Source organism: Tachyglossus aculeatus, chromosome 26 (genome assembly GCF_015852505.1).
Source record: "Tachyglossus aculeatus isolate mTacAcu1 chromosome 26, mTacAcu1.pri, whole genome shotgun sequence".
Lineage (NCBI taxonomy): Eukaryota > Metazoa > Chordata > Mammalia > Monotremata > Tachyglossidae > Tachyglossus > Tachyglossus aculeatus.
Window position 1 is genome coordinate 18,563,498 of NC_052091.1, and position 18,241 is coordinate 18,581,738.

Genomic DNA, 18,241 nt, shown 5'->3' on the forward strand with positions numbered 1-18,241 from the left:
TTAATCCCCATTTTACAGACGAGGTAACTGAGGCCCAGAGAAGCTAAGTGACCTGCCCAAGGTCACACAGCTGACAATTGGCAGAGCCAGGATTAGAATACTTTATATAATAATAATAATAATGGCATTTGTTACGCACTTACTATGTGCAAAGCACTGTTTTAAGTGCTGGGGAGGATACAAGTGATCAGGTTATCCCACGTGGGACTCATAGTCTTAATCCCCATTTTACCGATGAGGTAACTGAGGCCCAGAGAACCTAAGTGACCTGCCCAAGGTCACACAGCTGACAATTGGCAGAGCCGGGCAGCAATCACAAACCTTCCCTGTTGATTAAAAAACAGATTTAGCTTTAAGAGCAGTCAGGGGGGAGTGCTGTAGACAAAATCCAGATTTCTGAAAATGCCAGGCTTCATTTGCTGAACCTTTTAGCCGTGCTGCAGAATATTTCCAGTAATGAAAATATTTAAAATGATTCTCGATTTGCATTTGTGTGTAAGAGAGAACATGAGAGGAATAGAAATGGAGTCCTCTGGTGTCTGAAAGTTCTGTTTTGAGGAATTAACTTGGGTGTGGAGAAGGCAATCTGATTTATACTGACCTGATTACACTGACATCTCAATAATTAAATAGTATATGCGCTTTATACGTTTTCAAAAGCAAAATAATTGTTATGGTTTTCATCGTCTTCACCGTTCATCTTGCTGGGTACATTCAGAGAAGCAACGTGGCTTAGTGGAAAGAGCCTGGGCTTGGGAGCCAGAGGGTTGTGGGTTCTAATCCTGCTCTGCCACTTATCAGCTGTGTGACTTTGGGCAAGTCGCTTCTCTTTGCCTCATTTACCTCATCTGTAAAATGGGGATTAAGACTGTGAGCCCCACCTTGTATCTACCCCAGTGTTTAGAACAGTGCTTGGCACATAGTAAGCGCTTAACAAATGCCATCATTATTATTCCCGTGTTTGAACTCTCCCATTGACTTTACTGTTTGATCAGTCAAGCCGTGAACATCCTTGGAACTCAGCTGGAGGGAATTTTTTTTATAGAGGTTTCCAGTAGAGTAGTGTCATTTTTTTCTATCCAAAAATATACTTCAGGGGCAAGACCCTCATTCTCAATAATTATTTATAGATTTTAGAAATCCTTCTTACCTAAAAAAGTCTTCTTAATCAACCTTTATCATTTTGCCAGCTGGGAATCAGAACACATGTGTTATAATAGTAATAATAATAGTGGTATTAGTTAAGTGCTTACCATGTGCCAAGCACTGTACTAACTGACTTACTATTAATCAACCTTTATCATTTTGCCAGTTGGGAATCAGGACACCTGTTTTATAATAGTAATAATAATAGTGGTATTAGTTAAGTGCTTACTATGTGCCAAGCACTGTACTGACTTACTATTAATCAACCTTTATCATTTTGCCTGTTGGGAATCAGGACACATGTTTTATAATAGTAATAATAGTAGTGGTATTAGTTAAGTGCTTACCATGTGCCAAGCACTGTACTAACTGACTTACTATTAATCAACCTTTATCATTTTGCCAGTTGGGAATCAGGACACATGTTTTATAATAGTAATAATAATAGTGATATTAGTTAAGTGCTTACTATTTTCCAAGCACTGTACTAACTGACTTGCCCAAGGTCACGCAGCCGATGTGTTTCGGAGTCAGGATTAGAACCCAGGTCCTTCCAACTCCCAGGCCCGGCTGTGTGCTTAAGTAAGCACTTAACAAATACCATTTATTTAAATGAACAAAAGGGACCGCTTTTTTTCTATTTAAAATGTTGAATCCCAGCTTAGGTGAAAGAGGAGTCAGATTTTATTTTGACTGTCATTAGCCATCAGGAAGCAAGGATCCTTTAATGTCTGAGCATTTTCTAGAAAATTACAAGCTGCTGATCATTCATTCAGTCGTTTTGAGCGCTTACGGTGTGCGAAGCACTGTACTTAGTGTTTGGGAAATCCCAAAGCCTTCAGAATCAAAATAGTACTAGGCGAAAGGGGATGACAATAATTGTGATATTTAAGCACTTACTTTGTGCTAAGCTCAGAGGTAGAGCCACATGGGGTTCACAGTCTGTGTAGGAGGGAGAACCCGAATTCCATCCCCATTTTAAAGATAAGGAAACTGAGTCCCAGAGAAGCTGAGGGACTTGCCCAAGATCACGCAGCGGGTAAGTGATAAAGGCGGGATTTAGAATCCAAGGTTCTCTGACTCCTGTGCTCTTTCTACTAGGCTGCAATGTTTGGGAACCACGAGTACGCACTCTTTTGCGGGGAAAGAGACCTGAAATAAATCTGGGGCGCCGAGCAGTGCCACCCCGAAGGACCTGGGTTCTAATCCCTGCTCCGCCACATATCTGCCATGTGACCTTGGGCAAATCACTTCACTGGGCCTCAATGACCTCATCTGTAAAACGGGGATTAAGAGCGTGAGCCCCATGTGGGACAGGGCCCGGTCTGCTTGTATCCACTTGTATCTGCTCAGTACAGAGCCTGGCACAATGTAAGCGCTTAACAAATACCATCATCATCAGGGAATGTGTCCAATCCGATTAGCTCCAGTGCTTAAATACATGCTTAACAAACGCCATTTAAAAAAAGTCCAAGTCAATTAAAGGGAGTGCGTTTTTCTATTTAAAACGCAATGCCAAATAACAGTAATAATACTGTATTATTATTATTACAATAAATAATTTTTATTCCCTTTTATTCATTTAAATAAATGGTATTTGTTAAGCGCTTGCTTAAGCGCTCAAGCACACAGCTGGGCCTGGGAGCTGGAAGGACCTGGGTTCTAATCCTGACTCCGAAACACATCTGCTGCGTGACCTTGGGCAAGTCAGTTAGTACAGCGCTTGGCACATAGTAAGCACTTTAAATACCACTATTATTATTACTATTATAAACTGTTATTAGAACTTAGCACATAATAATTATGGCGTTTGTTGAGCACTTTCTGTGTGCCAGGCACTGTACTAAGAGCTGAATAGTAGGTATTTAACAAGTACCATTATTATTATTACTCACTCCCTCATCTCTTCTTTTTCGCTTGTCGATCTGAGGACCCACCGACTCAAATAATCCCCAAGATGGGCCTTTGGAAGGATAAACCGGGGGTCCTAACGGTACCCAAACTTACCTAGCAGGGAGGGGATCCTTGTCTTTGACTGTATCCCTCAAGAGATGTGCCTGGCATAAGAAGGAGGAGAGAATGAATAGCCGTGGAGAAATCCCTGTGTGCCTGAGAAGAATATGAAGAAGGGTTGATTTTCCCTCTCAATTAGCTGCCGCCGTGTTGCTTTCCCGGCGGCTGGAAAACGGGGGAGGTGGTTGTCACCCCTTTTGGAGAGCAAGAAACGGGGTAACAAGGACCGCTTCGGGAATGATGTGAACGGAAAGGAGACCATGGTAGAGATCAAGTGGCTTGGAGGTGTTTTTGGGGACTTTAGATAGTCACCTCCCCACCGCACTTCCATACGTATCGTTAAATTCCATAATATAAAGTATCTCTATTAACGTCTGTCTCCTCCTCTAGACTGTAAGCTCGGTGATGGTGTTTGTTAAGCACTTACTGTGCGTCAAGCACTGGGATAGACGCAAGCGAATCAGGTTGGGCACAGTCCCTGCCCCACGTGGGGCTCAGTCTCAGTCCCCGTTTTCCAGATGAGGTCACTGAGGCCCAGAGAAGCGAAGTGACTCTCACAAGGTCACACAGCAGACCCGTGGCAGAGCAGGTCCTCCGACTCCCAGGCAGGTCTTGCCCCTGGGGCATGCTGCTGATGGGCTTGTGTTGGGCAGGGAACGTGTCTACCAACTCTGTACTCTCCCAAGCGTTTAGTACAGGGCTCTGCGCACAGTAAGCGCTCAATAAATACCACTGATTGATTGATTGTACCTGTGACTGAGCCTACACCTCTCCCTCTCCTTTCTGCCCAAGCTGGCCTGATTACACTGCCTCTTCCGCAACCAGTGGTCTGCATGGAGCGCTTACTATGTGCAGAGCGCTGTACTAAGCACTTGGGAGAGGATAACAGAGTTGGAAGACACGTTCCCTGCCCACCACGAGGGAGGGAGACAAATTGGAGAGCCGAGAGCTGGTCCTAACTCCCAGGCCCAGACTCTTCCCACTAAGCTTCATTCGATCGTATTTACTGAGCGCTTACCGTGTGCAGAGCACTGTACTAAGCACTTGGGAAGTACAAGGACGGTCCCTACCCAACAACGGGCTCACAGTCTAGAAGGTATTCCTTTCGCACCGTTACTTCTGAACTAGAAGCTCGTTGTGGGCAGGGAATGTGTCTGTTTATTGATCTGTTGTACTCTCCAAAGTGCTTAGTACAGTGCTCTGCAATCAATCAATCGTATTTATTGAGCGCTTACTGTGTGCAGAGCACTGTACTAAGTGCAAGTTGGCAACATATAGAGACAGTCCCTACCCAACAGTGGGCTCACAGTCTATTTTTTTTTTTTAAAAAAAGCACACAGTAAGCGCTTAATAAATATGACTGACTTACTGTTCCCCAAACCTGAAGCATCCCATTCATTCAATAGTATTTATTGAGCACTGACTGTGCGCAGAGCACTGTACTAAACACTTAGGAGAGTACAGTACAACAATCAACAGACACATTCCCCACCCACAAAGAGCTCTCCTTCAAGACTTCTAAGGAGCCTCGGGGCCACCTGACTACAACTCCTACTAATAACTGCGGTATTTATTAAGCACTTACTACATGCCAGGCACTGTACTAAGCGCTGGAGTTGGTACAAGTAAGACACAGCCCCTGTCCCACATGGGGTGCACAGTCTTAATCCCCATTTTACAGAGGAAGGAACTGAAGCAAAGAGGAAGTCAAGTGACTTGCCCAGGGTCACACAGCAGAAAAGTGGCGGAGCCGGGATTCGAACCCAGGTCCTTCTGACTCTCAGGCCTGGGCTCTAGCCATTACCCCCCTCCCCCCCACCGCCAGTCCACCCATATGTCACCTTGACTTTGCTGGGCTTCAGAACTCATGCTAATCAGAGGTAGAGGGCAATTTACAGGAGCAGAGAATCAATAAATCAATAAATCATTAAATAATAATAATAAATAATAATAAATAAATAAACTGAGCACTTACTGTATGCAGAGCACTGTATTAAGTGCTCGGGAGAGAACAGTATAGCAATATAACAGACGCGTTTCCTCCCCCCAGCAAGCGAACAAGATTAAAAGAGAGCAAGCCCTATTGTCGGCCACTTTTTAATGGTATTTGTTAAGCGCTTTTTATGTGGGAAGTACACACTTGGGAAGTCCAAGTTGGCAACATATAGAGACGGTCCCTACCCAACAGTGGGCTCACAGTCAGTTACAGATGAGGTAACTGAGGCCCGGAGAAGTGACCTGCCCAAGGTCACACTGCTGATAGTGGCGGAGCGGGATTAGAACCCACGTCCCCTGACCCCGAGGCCCGTGTTCTTGCCAATAGGCCGTGCTGAGTCTCTTATGAAGTAGCCTCGTGGACAGTCTTGTAGACTGTGAGCCCACTGTTGGGTAGGGACTATCTCTATATGTTGCCAACTTGGATTTCCCAAGCGCTTAGTACAGTGCTCTGCACACAGTAAGTGCTCAATAAATACGATTGATTGATTGATTGATTGACAAACAGGGTTCCCCCAGTTTGAGGCTCGTTTTCCCAGCCTCTTATGAAGAAGCCCTGTGGATGGGCTGGGCTCCCCCAGAGTAAGGCTCATTGTCCCAGCCTCTGTTGAAGCAGCGTGGCTCAATGGAAATCAATCAATCAATCAATCAATCATATTTATTGAGGGCTTATTGTGTGCAGAGCACTGTACTAAGCGCTTGGGAAGTACAAGCTGGCAACATATAGAGACGGTCCCTACCCAACAGTGGGCTCACAGTCACAGTGTTATGTTGCCAACTTGTACTTCCCAAGCGCTTAGTACAGTGCTCTGCACACAGTAAGTGCTCAATAAATGTGATTGATTGATTGATTGATTAGAAGAGCACGGGCTTGAGAGCCAGAGGTCATGAGTTCAAATTGTCAGCTGTGTGGCTTTGGGCAAGCCACTTCTCTGTGCCTCAGTTCCCTCATCTGTAAAATGGGGATTCAGACTGTGAGCCCCCTGTGGGACAACCTGATCACCTTGTATCTACCCCAGCGCTTAGTACAGTGCTCTGCACACAGTAAGCGCTCAATAAATACGATTGATGGATTGATTGATTAGAAGAGCACGGGCTTGAGAGCCAGAGGTCATGAGTTCAAATTGTCAGCTGTTTGGCTTTGGGCAAGCCACTTCTCTGTGCCTCAGTTCCCTCATCTGTAAAATGGGGATTCAGACTGTGAGCCCCACGTGGGGCAACCTGATCACCTTGTATCTACCCAAGCACTTAGTACAGTGCTCTGCACACAGTAAGAGCTCAATAAATACGATTGATTGATTGATTGATTAGAAGAGCACAGGCTTGAGAGCCAGAGGTCATGAGTTCAAATTGTCAGCTGTGTGGCTTTGGGCAAGCCACTTCTCTGTGCCTCAGTTCCCTCATCTGTAAAATGGGGATTCAGACTGTGAGCCCCCTGTGGGACAACCTGATCACCTTGTATCTACCCCAGCGCTTAGTACAGTGCTCTGCACACAGTAAGCGCTCAATAAATACGATTGATGGATTGATTGATTAGAAGAGCACGGGCTTGAGAGCCAGAGGTCATGAGTTCAAATTGTCAGCTGTGTGGCTTTGGGCAAGCCACTTCTCTGTGCCTCAGTTCCCTCATCTGTAAAATGGGGATTCAGACTGTGAGCCCCCTGTGGGACAACCTGATCACCTTGTATCTACCCCAGCGCTTAGTACAGTGCTCTGCACACAGTAAGCGCTCAATAAATACGATTGATGGATTGATTGATTAGAAGAGCACGGGCTTGAGAGCCAGAGGTCATGAGTTCAAATTGTCAGCTGTTTGGCTTTGGGCAAGCCACTTCCCTGTGCCTCAGTTCCCTCATCTGTAAAATGGGGATTCAGACTGTGAGCCCCCTGTGGGACAACCTGATCACCTTGTATCTACCCCAGCGCTTAGTACAGTGCTCTGCACACAGTAAGCGCTCAATAAATACGATTGATGGATTGATTGATTAGAAGAGCACGGGCTTGAGAGCCAGAGGTCATGAGTTCAAATTGTCAGCTGTTTGGCTTTGGGCAAGCCACTTCTCTGTGCCTCAGTTCCCTCATCTGTAAAATGGGGATGAAGACTGTGAGCCCCACGTGGGACAACCTGATCACCTTGTATCTACCCCAGCGCTTAGTACAGTGCTCTGCACACAGTAAGCGCTCAATAAATACGATTGATTGATTGATTGATTAGAAGAGCACAGGCTTGAGAGCCAGAGGTCATGAGTTCAAATTGTCAGCTGTTTGGCTTTGGGCAAGCCACTTCTCTGTGCCTCAGTTCCCTCATCTGTAAAATGGGGATTCAGACTGTGAGCCCCCTGTGGGACAACCTGATCACCTTGTATCTACCCCAGCGCTTAGTACAGTGCTCTGCACACAGTAAGCGCTCAATAAATACGATTGATGGATTGATTGATTAGAAGAGCACGGGCTTGAGAGCCAGAGGTCATGAGTTCAAATTGTCAGCTGTTTGGCTTTGGGCAAGCCACTTCTCTGTGCCTCAGTTCCCTCATCTGTAAAATGGGGATTCAGACTGTGAGCCCCACGTGGGGCAACCTGATCACCTTGTATCTACCCAAGCACTTAGTACAGTGCTCTGCACACAGTAAGAGCTCAATAAATACGATTGATTGATTGATTGATTAGAAGAGCACAGGCTTGAGAGCCAGAGGTCATGAGTTCAAATTGTCAGCTGTGTGGCTTTGGGCAAGCCACTTCACTTCTCTGTGCCTCAGTTCTCTCATCTGTAAAATGGGGATTCAGACTGTGAACCCCCTGTGGGACAACCTGATCACCTTGTATCTACCCAAGCGCTTAGTACAGTGCTCTGTACACAGTAAGCGCTCAATAAATACGATTGATTGATTGATTGATTAGAAGAGCACGGGCTTGAGAGCCAGAGGTCATGAGTTCAAATTGTCAGCTGTTTGGCTTTGGGCAAGCCACTTCTCTGTGCCTCAGTTCCCTCATCTGTAAAATGGGGATTAAGACTGTGAGCCCCACGTGGGACAACCTGATCACCTTGTATCTACCCCAGCGCTTAGACAGTGCTTGGCACATAGTAAACGCTTAACAAATACCATCATTATTATTATGAAGAAACCTGTGGATGGTCCAGGCTTCCCCAGTGTAGGAGCAGTAAAATCTGAGAACGGGAAGAGTTGAGTGGCTTCAGTTCCTCGATCCTCAAAACATTAAGCTTGAATACACACCATTGCCTTATTTTGCCGGGTGAAGGGGATTTGTTAAACGCTGTCTATGTATTAAGCACTATTCTAAGCCATGGGGTAAGTACAAGTTAGTCAGATCGGGCATAAAGACTGTGCCCCTAGACTGTGAACCCACTGCTGGCTAGGGACCGTCTCTATATGTTGCCAACTTGGACTTCCCAAGCGCTTAGTACAGTGCTCTGCAGACAGTAAGCGCTCAATAAATACGAATGAATGAATGAATAAAGGGCTCACAGTCTAGGTAAGATAATGATGGTATTTGTTAAGCGCTCACTATGTGCAAAGCACCGCTCTAAGCGCCGGGGAGGTTACAAGGTCATCAGGTTGTCCCACGGGGGGCTCCCAGTCTTCACCCCCATTTTACAGATGAGAGCACTGAGGGAGAACTGATGTTGAATCCCCATTTTGCAGCTGAGGAAACTGAGGCCCAGAGAAGAAAAGTGACTCCCCCAACGTCGCACCGCAGGCAGATGGCGGAGCCAAATTAGAACTCCTTTAGACCGTGAGCCCACTGTTGGGTAGGGACTGTCCCTATATGTTGCCAACTTGTACTTCCCAAGCGCTTAGTACAGTGCTCTGCGCACAGGAAGCGCTCAATAAATACGATTGATGATGATGATGATGATGATAACTCAGGTCCTCTTACTCCCAGGCTTGCGATTTATCTGCTAGGCCGCATTGTCCAAGGGGAGGATTGAACGTACTCTGGTAGGAGATATTCCCTTTTAGTAATAATAATTATGGTCCTTGTTAAGTGCTATGTGCTAAGCACTGTTCTAAGCACTGGGGCAGATAAAAGTTAATCGGATGGGACACAGCCCCTGTCCCAAATTGGGCTCATACCCTTAATCCCCATTTTTTACAGATGAGGGAACTGAGGCCCAGCGGAGTTAAGTGACCTGCCCAGGGTCGCACAGCAGACGAGCGGCAGAATAGGGATTCGAACCCAGGACCTCCGACTCGCAGATCTGGTTTCCGTCCGCTTCGCCACGTTGCTTCTCGGTTTTGACCCGCTCTCTTCCTCTTCCTCTGCTTGAAGGCCAACACGTATGAAAAGTACTGGTCCTTTTACCAGCAGCACGGAGGGCGGCGCTTCCCCCCGGACCACGTGCAGAAAGCCGTGGCTGAGATCGAAGAGATGTGCAATATTTTGAAGATGGAGGGGGTGACCGTCAGGAGGCCCGACCCCGTCGACTGGTCGCTGACCTACAAGACCCCCGATTTTGAGTCTTCGGGTAGGTGGGGAAAAAAAAAAGATGGCATTTATTATTATTATTATTATTATTATTATTATCATCATCATTATTATTATTATTATTGATAATAATAATGATGATGATGATAATAATAATGGCATTTGTTCAGCTTTTACTATGTGCCAGGCACTGTACTAAGCGCTGGAGTGGTTTCAAGCGGATTGGGTTGGACAACAGTCCCGGTTCCGTGTGAGGCCCACACTCTCAATCCCCATTTTCCAGATGAGGGAACTGAGGCCCAGAGAAGGAAAGTGATTTGCGCAGGCTCACACAGCAGGCAAGGGGTGGAGCCAGGATCGATCAATCCATCAGTCGATCGTATTTATTGAGCGCTTACTGTGTGCAGAGCACTGTACTAAGCGCTTGGGAAGTACAGTGAGAAACCCATGACCTTCTGACACCCAAGCCGGTGCTCTATCCACTATACTATGCTGCTGTCTGTTTTTTAAGCGCTTACTACGTGTTTTGCACTGTTCTAAGCGCTGGGGTAGATAGAAGCTAATCAGGTTGGACCCAGTCCCCGTCCTCCGTGGAGCTCACAGTCCTCGCCTCCATTTTCCAGATGAGAGAACTGAGGCCCAGAGGCCTGAAGTGACTTGCCCAAGGTCACACAGCAGATAATAATAATAGTAATAATAATGATGGCATTTATTAAGCGCTTACTACGTGCAAAGCACTGCTCTAAGCGCTCGGGAGGTTACAAGGTGATCAGGTTGTCCCCTGGGGGGCTCACAGTCTTCATCCCCATTTTACAGATGAGGGAACTGAGGCCCAGAGAAGTGAAGTGACTTGCCCAAAGTCACAGAGCTGACAATTGGCAGAGCCGGGATTTGAACCCATGACCTCTGACTCCAAAGCCCGGGCTCTTTTCCACTGAGCCACGCTCCTTCTCTAAGTGGTGACTACGTTCTAAGCGCTGGGGGGGATACAAGGTGATCAGGTTGTCCCACATGGGGCTCACAGTCTTAATCCCCATTTTACAGATGAGGGAACTGAGGCCCAGAGAAGTGAAATGACTTGCCCAGAGTCACACAGCTAAGTGGCGGAGCCGGGATTTGAACCCGTGACCTCTGACTCCAAAGTCCCCGCTCTTTCCACGGAGACACGTTGCTTCGCAACTCTTTCGTCAGATGCCGGGAACTCCTAGGCCTGGTTCATATATTTCGCCTGTTTTGGGTTTTTTTTTTTTTTTTATGGTATTTTTTTAAGCGCTTACTGTCTTTCAAGCACTGTACTAGACTCTGGGCTAGATACAAACCAATCAGGTTCGACACAGTCCACGTCCCACACGGAGCTTATGGTCTTAAACGGATGAGAGTACTGAGGCCCAGAGAAGTGCAGCGACTTGGCCGAGGTCCCACAGCAGACGGGTGGCTGAGCTGGGATTAGAACCCAAGCCAGCGCTTAGAACAGTGCTTTGCACATAGTAAGCGCTTAATAAATGCCATCAAAATAAAAAAAAGCCCTTCTGAATCCCAGGCCCGTGCTCTATCCGCTGGGCTCCGCTGCTAACGGGGGTGGAAGCTAAATTTGAGAGGAAAGAAGACTGAAACTACAGGAAAGGCAATATTTGAGTGGGAGCCAGTTTTCTGTTTCACCTAAAACTTTCCTGTAAGGTCCTTTTTTTTTTATTTATGGTATTCATTAAGCACTTAGTATGTGCCAGGCACTGTACTAAGCGCTGGGGTAGATATAAGGTAATCAGTTGGTGCACAGTCGCCATTCCGCATGGCGCTCACGGTCTTAATCTTCGTATTAAAAATCGGTTTTACCGGTGTGCCTTTCGGCAAGTGATTGAGATCCAGGGACATCAGATGGTTTTCTGCCCGTTCAGTGGAGTCTTTCGTTAAGCATTTTAAGATCATTTTTGATCAGCTGACTTGGGGGCAAATTTCACGTCTTCATTAAATAGTGGTTTTCTGCCTGCTCAGTGGAGTCTTTCGGCAAGCATTTTAAGATCATTTCTGATCAGCTGACTTGGGAGCAAATTTCACGTCTTCATTAAATAGTGGTTTTCTGCCTGTTCAGTGGAGTCTTTCGGCAAGCAGTTTAAGATCATTTTTGATCAGCTGACTTGGGGGCAAATTTCACGTCTTCATTAAATAGTGGTTTTCTGCCTGTTCAGTGGAGTCTTTCGGCAAGCATTTTAAGATCATTTCTGATCAGCTGACTTGGGGGCAAATTTCACGTCTTCATTAAATAGTGGTTTTCTGCCTGTTCAGTGGAGTCTTTCGGCAAGCATTTTAAGATCATTTCTGATCAGCTGACTTGGGGGCAAATTTCACGTCTTCATTAAATAGTGGTTTTCTGCCTGCTCAGTGGAGTCTTTCGGCAAGCATTTTAAGATCATTTCTGATCAGCTGACTTGGGGGCAAATTTCACGTCTTCATTAAATAGTGGTTTTCTGCCTGTTCAGTGGAGTCTTTCGGCAAGCATTTTAAGATCATTTCTGATCAGCTGACTCGGGGGCAAATTTCACGTCTTCATTAAATAGTGGTTTTCTGTCTGTTCAGTGGAGTCTTTCGGCAAGCCTTTTAAGATCATTTTTGATCAGCTGACTTGGGGGCAAATTTCACGTCTTCATTAAATAGTGGTTTTCTGCCTGTTCAGTGGAGTCTTTCGGCAAGCAGTTTAAGATCATTTTTGATCAGCTGACTTGGGGGCAAATTTCACGTCTTCATTAAATAGTGGTTTTCTGCCTGTTCAGTGGAGTCTTTCGGCAAGCAGTTTAAGATCATTTTTGATCAGCTGACTTTGGGGCAAATTTCACGTCTTCATTAAATAGTGGTTTTCTGCCTGTTCAGTGGAGTCTTTCGGCAAGCAGTTTAAGATCATTTTTGATCAGCTGACTTGGGGGCAAATTTCACGTCTTCATTAAATAGTGGTTTTCTGCCTGCTCAGTGGAGTCTTTCGGCAAGCATTTTAAGATCATTTCTGATCAGCTGACTTGGGGGCAAATTTCACGTCTTCATTAAATAGTGGTTTTCTGTCTGTTCAGTGGAGTCTTTCGGCAAGCATTTTAAGATCATTTCTGATCAGTTGACTTGGGGGCAAATTTCACGTCTTCATTAAATAGTGGTTTTCTGCCTGTTCAGTGGAGTCTTTCGGCAAGCATTTTAAGATCATTTCTGATCAGCTGACTTGGGAGCAAATTTCACGTCTTCATTAAATAGTGGTTTTCTGCCTGTTCAGTGGAGTCTTTCGGCAAGCATTTTAAGATCATTTTTGATCAGCTGACTTGGAGGCAAATTTCACGTCTTCATTAAATAGTGGTTTTCTGCCTGTTCAGTGGAGTCTTTCGGCAAGCATTTTAAGATCATTTCTGATCAGCTGACTTGGGGGCAAATTTCACGTCTTCATTAAATAGTGGTTTTCTGCCTGTTCAGTGGAGTCTTTCGGCAAGCATTTTAAGATCATTTTTGATCAGCTGATTGGGGGCAAATTTCACGTCTTCATTAAATAGTGGTTTTCTGTCTGTTCAGTGGAGTCTTTCGGCAAGCATTTTAAGATCATTTTTGATCAGCTGACTTGGGGGCAAATTTCACGTCTTCATTAAATAGTGGTTTTCTGCCTGCTCAGTGGAGTCTTTCGGCAAGCATTTTAAGATCATTTTTGATCAGCTGACTTGGGGGCAAATTTCACGTCTTCATTAAATAGTGGTTTTCTGCCTGTTCAGTGGAGTCTTTCGGCAAGCAGTTTAAGATCATTTTTGATCAGCTGACTTGGGGGCAAATTTCACGTCTTCATTAAATAGTGGTTTTCTGCCTGTTCAGTGGAGTCTTTCGGCAAGCAGTTTAAGATCATTTTTGATCAGCTGACTTGGAGGCAAATTTCACGTCGTCTTCATTAAATAGTGGTTTTCTGCCTGTTCAGTGGAGTCTTTCGGCAAGCATTTTAAGATCATTTCTGATCAGCTGACTTGGGGGCAAATTTCACGTCTTCATTAAATAGTGGTTTTCTGTCTGTTCAGTGGAGTCTTTCGGCAAGCCTTTTAAGATCATTTTTGATCAGCTGACTTGGGGGCAAATTTCACGTCTTCATTAAATAGTGGTTTTCTGTCTGTTCAGTGGAGTCTTTCGGCAAGCCTTTTAAGATCATTTTTGATCAGCTGACTTGGGGGCAAATTTCACGTCTTCATTAAATAGTGGTTTTCTGCCTGTTCAGTGGAGTCTTTCGGCAAGCATTTTAAGATCATTTCTGATCAGCTGACTTGGGAGCAAATTTCACGTCTTCATTAAATAGTGGTTTTCTGCCTGCTCAGTGGAGTCTTTCGGCAAGCATTTTAAGATCGTTTTTGATCAGCTGACTTGGGGGCAAATTTCACGTCTTCATTAAATAGTGGTTTTCTGTCTGTTCAGTGGAGTCTTTCGGCAAGCATTTTAAGATCATTTCTGATCAGCTGACTTTGGGGCAAATTTCACGTCTTCATTAAATAGTGGTTTTCTGCCTGCTCAGTGGAGTCTTTCGGCAAGCATTTTAAGATCGTTTTTGATCAGCTGACTTGGGGGCAAATTTCACGTCTTCATTAAATAGTGGTTTTCTGTCTGTTCAGTGGAGTCTTTCGGCAAGCATTTTAAGATCATTTTTGATCAGCTGACTTGGGGGCAAATTTCACGTCTTCATTAAATAGTGGTTTTCTGCCTGTTCAGTGGAGTCTTTCGGCAAGCCTTTTAAGATCATTTTTGATCAGCTGACTTGGGGGCAAATTTCACGTCTTCATTAAATACTGTTTTTCTGCCTGTTCAGTGGAGTCTTTCGGCAAGCAGTTTAAGATCATTTTTGATCAGCTGACTTGGGGGCAAATTTCACGTCTTCATTAAATAGTGGTTTTCTGCCTGTTCAGTGGAGTCTTTTTCATTCATTCATTCAATATTTATTGAGCACTTACTGTGTGCAGAGCACTGTACTAAGCGCTTGGGAAGGACAAGTTGGCAACATATAGAGACGGTCCCTACCCAACAGTGGGCTCACAGTCTAGAAGGGGGAGACAGACAACAAAACAAAGCATGTAGACAGGTGTCAAAATCGTCAGAACAAATAGAATAACTATATGCATGTCATTAACAAAATAGAATAGTAAATATGTACGAGTAAAATAAATAGAGCAATAAATCTGTACAAATATATACAAGTGCTGTGGGGAGGGGAAGGAGGTAGGGTGAGGGGGATGGGGAGGAGGAGAGGAAAAACTAGGCTCAGTCTGGGATATAGTTGCCTGGGTCTAATAGACAGGCACGTATAAAACATGGTATGTTTTGGGGAGTGATAAAAGTCAAAAGGTAAAACTGTGGGCATAATCAGTTGCAATTATAATACGCACCAAGTTTAAAAGCAAAATTTTAAAATAAATGCCTAAAAAACAACTATCCATGTACATGGGTTTCAGTACAACTTAAATGCAGTTAAGAATCGGAGATAGTCACCTAGTCTGTAGTTTGGACAAATGTCAAATGGAAAAGCTGATCTTTCTTGAAGTGATTGGGAATACAAATTAATTTTTAAAGGGGAAAAAAAGTGCTTAAATTTGAAATATATGCCCCTTCTGAGTCTACAATCCTACACATGTACTGAAAACATGAGACGAATTCTCCAAAGAAAAGTTTTATGAAACACATATTTTGGCAAGCACTTTAAGATCATTTTTGATCGGCTGACTTGGGGGCAAATTTCACGTCTTCATTAAATAGTGGTTTTCTGCCTGTTCGGTGGAGTCTTTCGGCAAGCAGTTTAAGATCATTTTGAATCAGCTGACTTGGGGGCAAATTTCACGTCTTCATTAAATAGTGTCGAGCTGGCACATAAACAACCTTAACTGTTCTGGTTGACCGCGAAAAGTCGGTGCGTGCCAGCAATACTCATGAAAGTTAACGATACAGCTAGGACTCCCAACCATGCACTTTCGCCATGTGCTTCTTATTGTAATAATAATAATAATGGCATTTATTAAGCGCTTACTATGTGCAAAGCACTGTTCTAAGTGCTGGGGAGGTTACAAGACGATCAGACTGTGAGCCCCCCGTGGGACAGCCTGATAATAATGATGATAACAAATACCATTATCATCATCATTATCATCAGGCTGTCCCACGGGGGGCTCACGGTTTTCATCCCCATTTTCCAGATGGGGGAACTGAGGCCCGGAGAAGTGAAGTGACTTGCCCAAAGTCGCGCAGCTGACAATTGGCGGAGCCGGGGTTTGAACCCGTGACCTGTGACTCCAAAGCTTGGGATCTTTCCACTGAGCCACGCTGCTTCTCTAATGCTTCTCTATTGGGGTTCTTCTGACCACGAATAATAATGATGCTATTAGATATTATAATCACTAATAATGATGATGATATTAATAATAAATTAAGTGCTCACTGTGTGCCAAGCACTGTTCTAATCAGCTATGATACCGATATTTACAGTGCTCTGCACATAGTAAGCGCTCAATAAATACGATTGATGATTAAGCGCTCAGCTATGATATTTATTGAGCGCTCACTGTGTGCCGAGCACTGTTCTAATCAGCTATGATACCGATATTTACAGTGCTCTGCACATAGTAAGCGCTCAATAAATACGACTGATGATTAAGCGCTCAGCTATATTTATTAAGCACTCACTGTGTGCCAAGCACTGTTCTAATCAGCTATGATACTGATATTTACAGTGCTCTGCACATAGTGAGCACTCAATAAATACGATTGACGAATAAGCGCTCAGCTATGATATTTATTAAGCGCTCACTGTGTGCCAAGCACTGTTCTAATCAGCTCTGATACCGATATTTACAGTGCTCTGCACATAGTAAGCGCTCAATAAATACGATTGATGATTAAGCGCTCAACTGTGATATTTATTAAGCGCTCACTGTGTGCCAAGCACTGTTCTAATCAGCTATGATACCAATATTTACAGTGCTCTGCACATAGTAAGCGCTCAATAAATACGATTGATGATTAAGCGCTCAGCTATATTTATTAAGCGCTCACTGTGTACCAAGCACTGTTCTAATCAGCCATGATACCGATATTTACAGTGCTCTGCACATAGTAAGCGCTCAATAAATACGACTGATGATTAAGCGCTCAGCTATGATATTTATTAAGCGCTCACTGTGTGCCAAGCACTGTTCTAATCAGCTATGATACCGATATTTACAGTGCTCTGCACATAGTAAGCGCTCAATAAATACGACTGATGATTAAGCGCTCAGCTACGATATTTATTAAGCGCTCACTGTGTGCCAAGCACTGTTCTAATCAGCCATGATACCGATATTTACAGTGCTCTGCACATAGTAAGTGCTCAATAAATACGACTGATGATTAAGCGCTCAGCTATGATATTTATTAAGCGCTCACTGTGTGCCAAGCACTGTTCTAATCAGCTATGATACCGATATTTACAGTGCTCTGCACATAGTAAGTGCTCAATAAATATGACTGATGATTAAGCGCTCAGCTATGATATTTATTAAGCGCTCACTGTGTGCCAAGCACTGTTCTAATCAGCCATGATACCGATATTTACAGTGCTCTGCACATAGTAAGCGCTCAATAAATACGACTGATGATTAAGCGCTCAGCTATGATATTTATTAAGCGCTCACTGTGTGCCAAGCACTGTTCTAATCAGCTATGATACCGATATTTACAGTGCTGTGCACATAGTAAGCGCTCAATAAATACAATTGATGATTAAGCGCTCAGCTATATTTATTAAGCGCTCACTGTGTGCCAAGCACTGTTCTAATCAGCCATGATACCGATATTTACAGTGCTCTGCACATAGTAAGCGCTCAATAAACACGACTGATGATTAAGCGCTCAGCTATGACATTTATTGAGCGCTCACTGTGTGCCAAGCACTGTTCTAATCAGCTATGATACCGATATTTACAGTGCTCTGCACATAGTAAGCGCTCAATAAATACGACTGATGATTAAGCGCTCAGCTATGATATTTATTAAGCGCTCACTGTGTGCCAAGCACTGTTCTAATCAGCCATGATACCGATATTTACAGTGCTCTGCACATAGTAAGCGCTCAATAAATACGACTGATGATTAAGCGCTCAGCTATGATATTTATGAAGCGCTCACTGTGTGCCAAGCACTGTTCTAATCAGCTATGATACCGATATTTACAGTGCTGTGCACATAGTAAGCGCTCAATAAATACGATTGATGATTAAGCGCTCAGCTATGATATTTATTAAGCGCTCACTGTGTGCCAAGCACTGTTCTAATCAGGTTGCGCACAGTCCGTGTCATCATCATCATCATCAATCGTATTTATTGAGCGCTTACTATGTGCAGAGCACTGTACTAAGCGCTTGGGAAGTCCAAATTAGCAACATATAGAGACAGTCCCTACCCAACAGTGGGCTCACAGTCTAAAAGGGGGAGACAGAGGACAAAACCAAATATACTGACAAAATAAAATAAATAGAATAGATATGTACATGTAAAATAAATAAATTGAGTAATAAATATGTACAAACATATATACATATATACAGGTGCTGTGGGGAAGGGAAGGAGGGAAGATGGGGGTCCCACTTCGGGCTCCCAGCCTTCATGCCCATTTCAC

General features: G+C 44.3%; 1 protein-coding gene across 2 annotated transcripts in view; it reads left to right on the forward strand.

Moving 5' to 3' along the window:
* GATM (glycine amidinotransferase) overlaps positions 1-18,241 on the forward strand; it is a 53,792-nt gene that overhangs the window by 12,427 nt on the left and 23,124 nt on the right. For both annotated transcript variants that reach the window (XM_038767513.1, XM_038767514.1), the window contains exon 3: positions 9,445-9,640. In XM_038767513.1, coding sequence (XP_038623441.1) covers positions 9,445-9,640 — 196 coding nt within the window. The remainder of the gene's footprint in view (positions 1-9,444; positions 9,641-18,241) is intronic.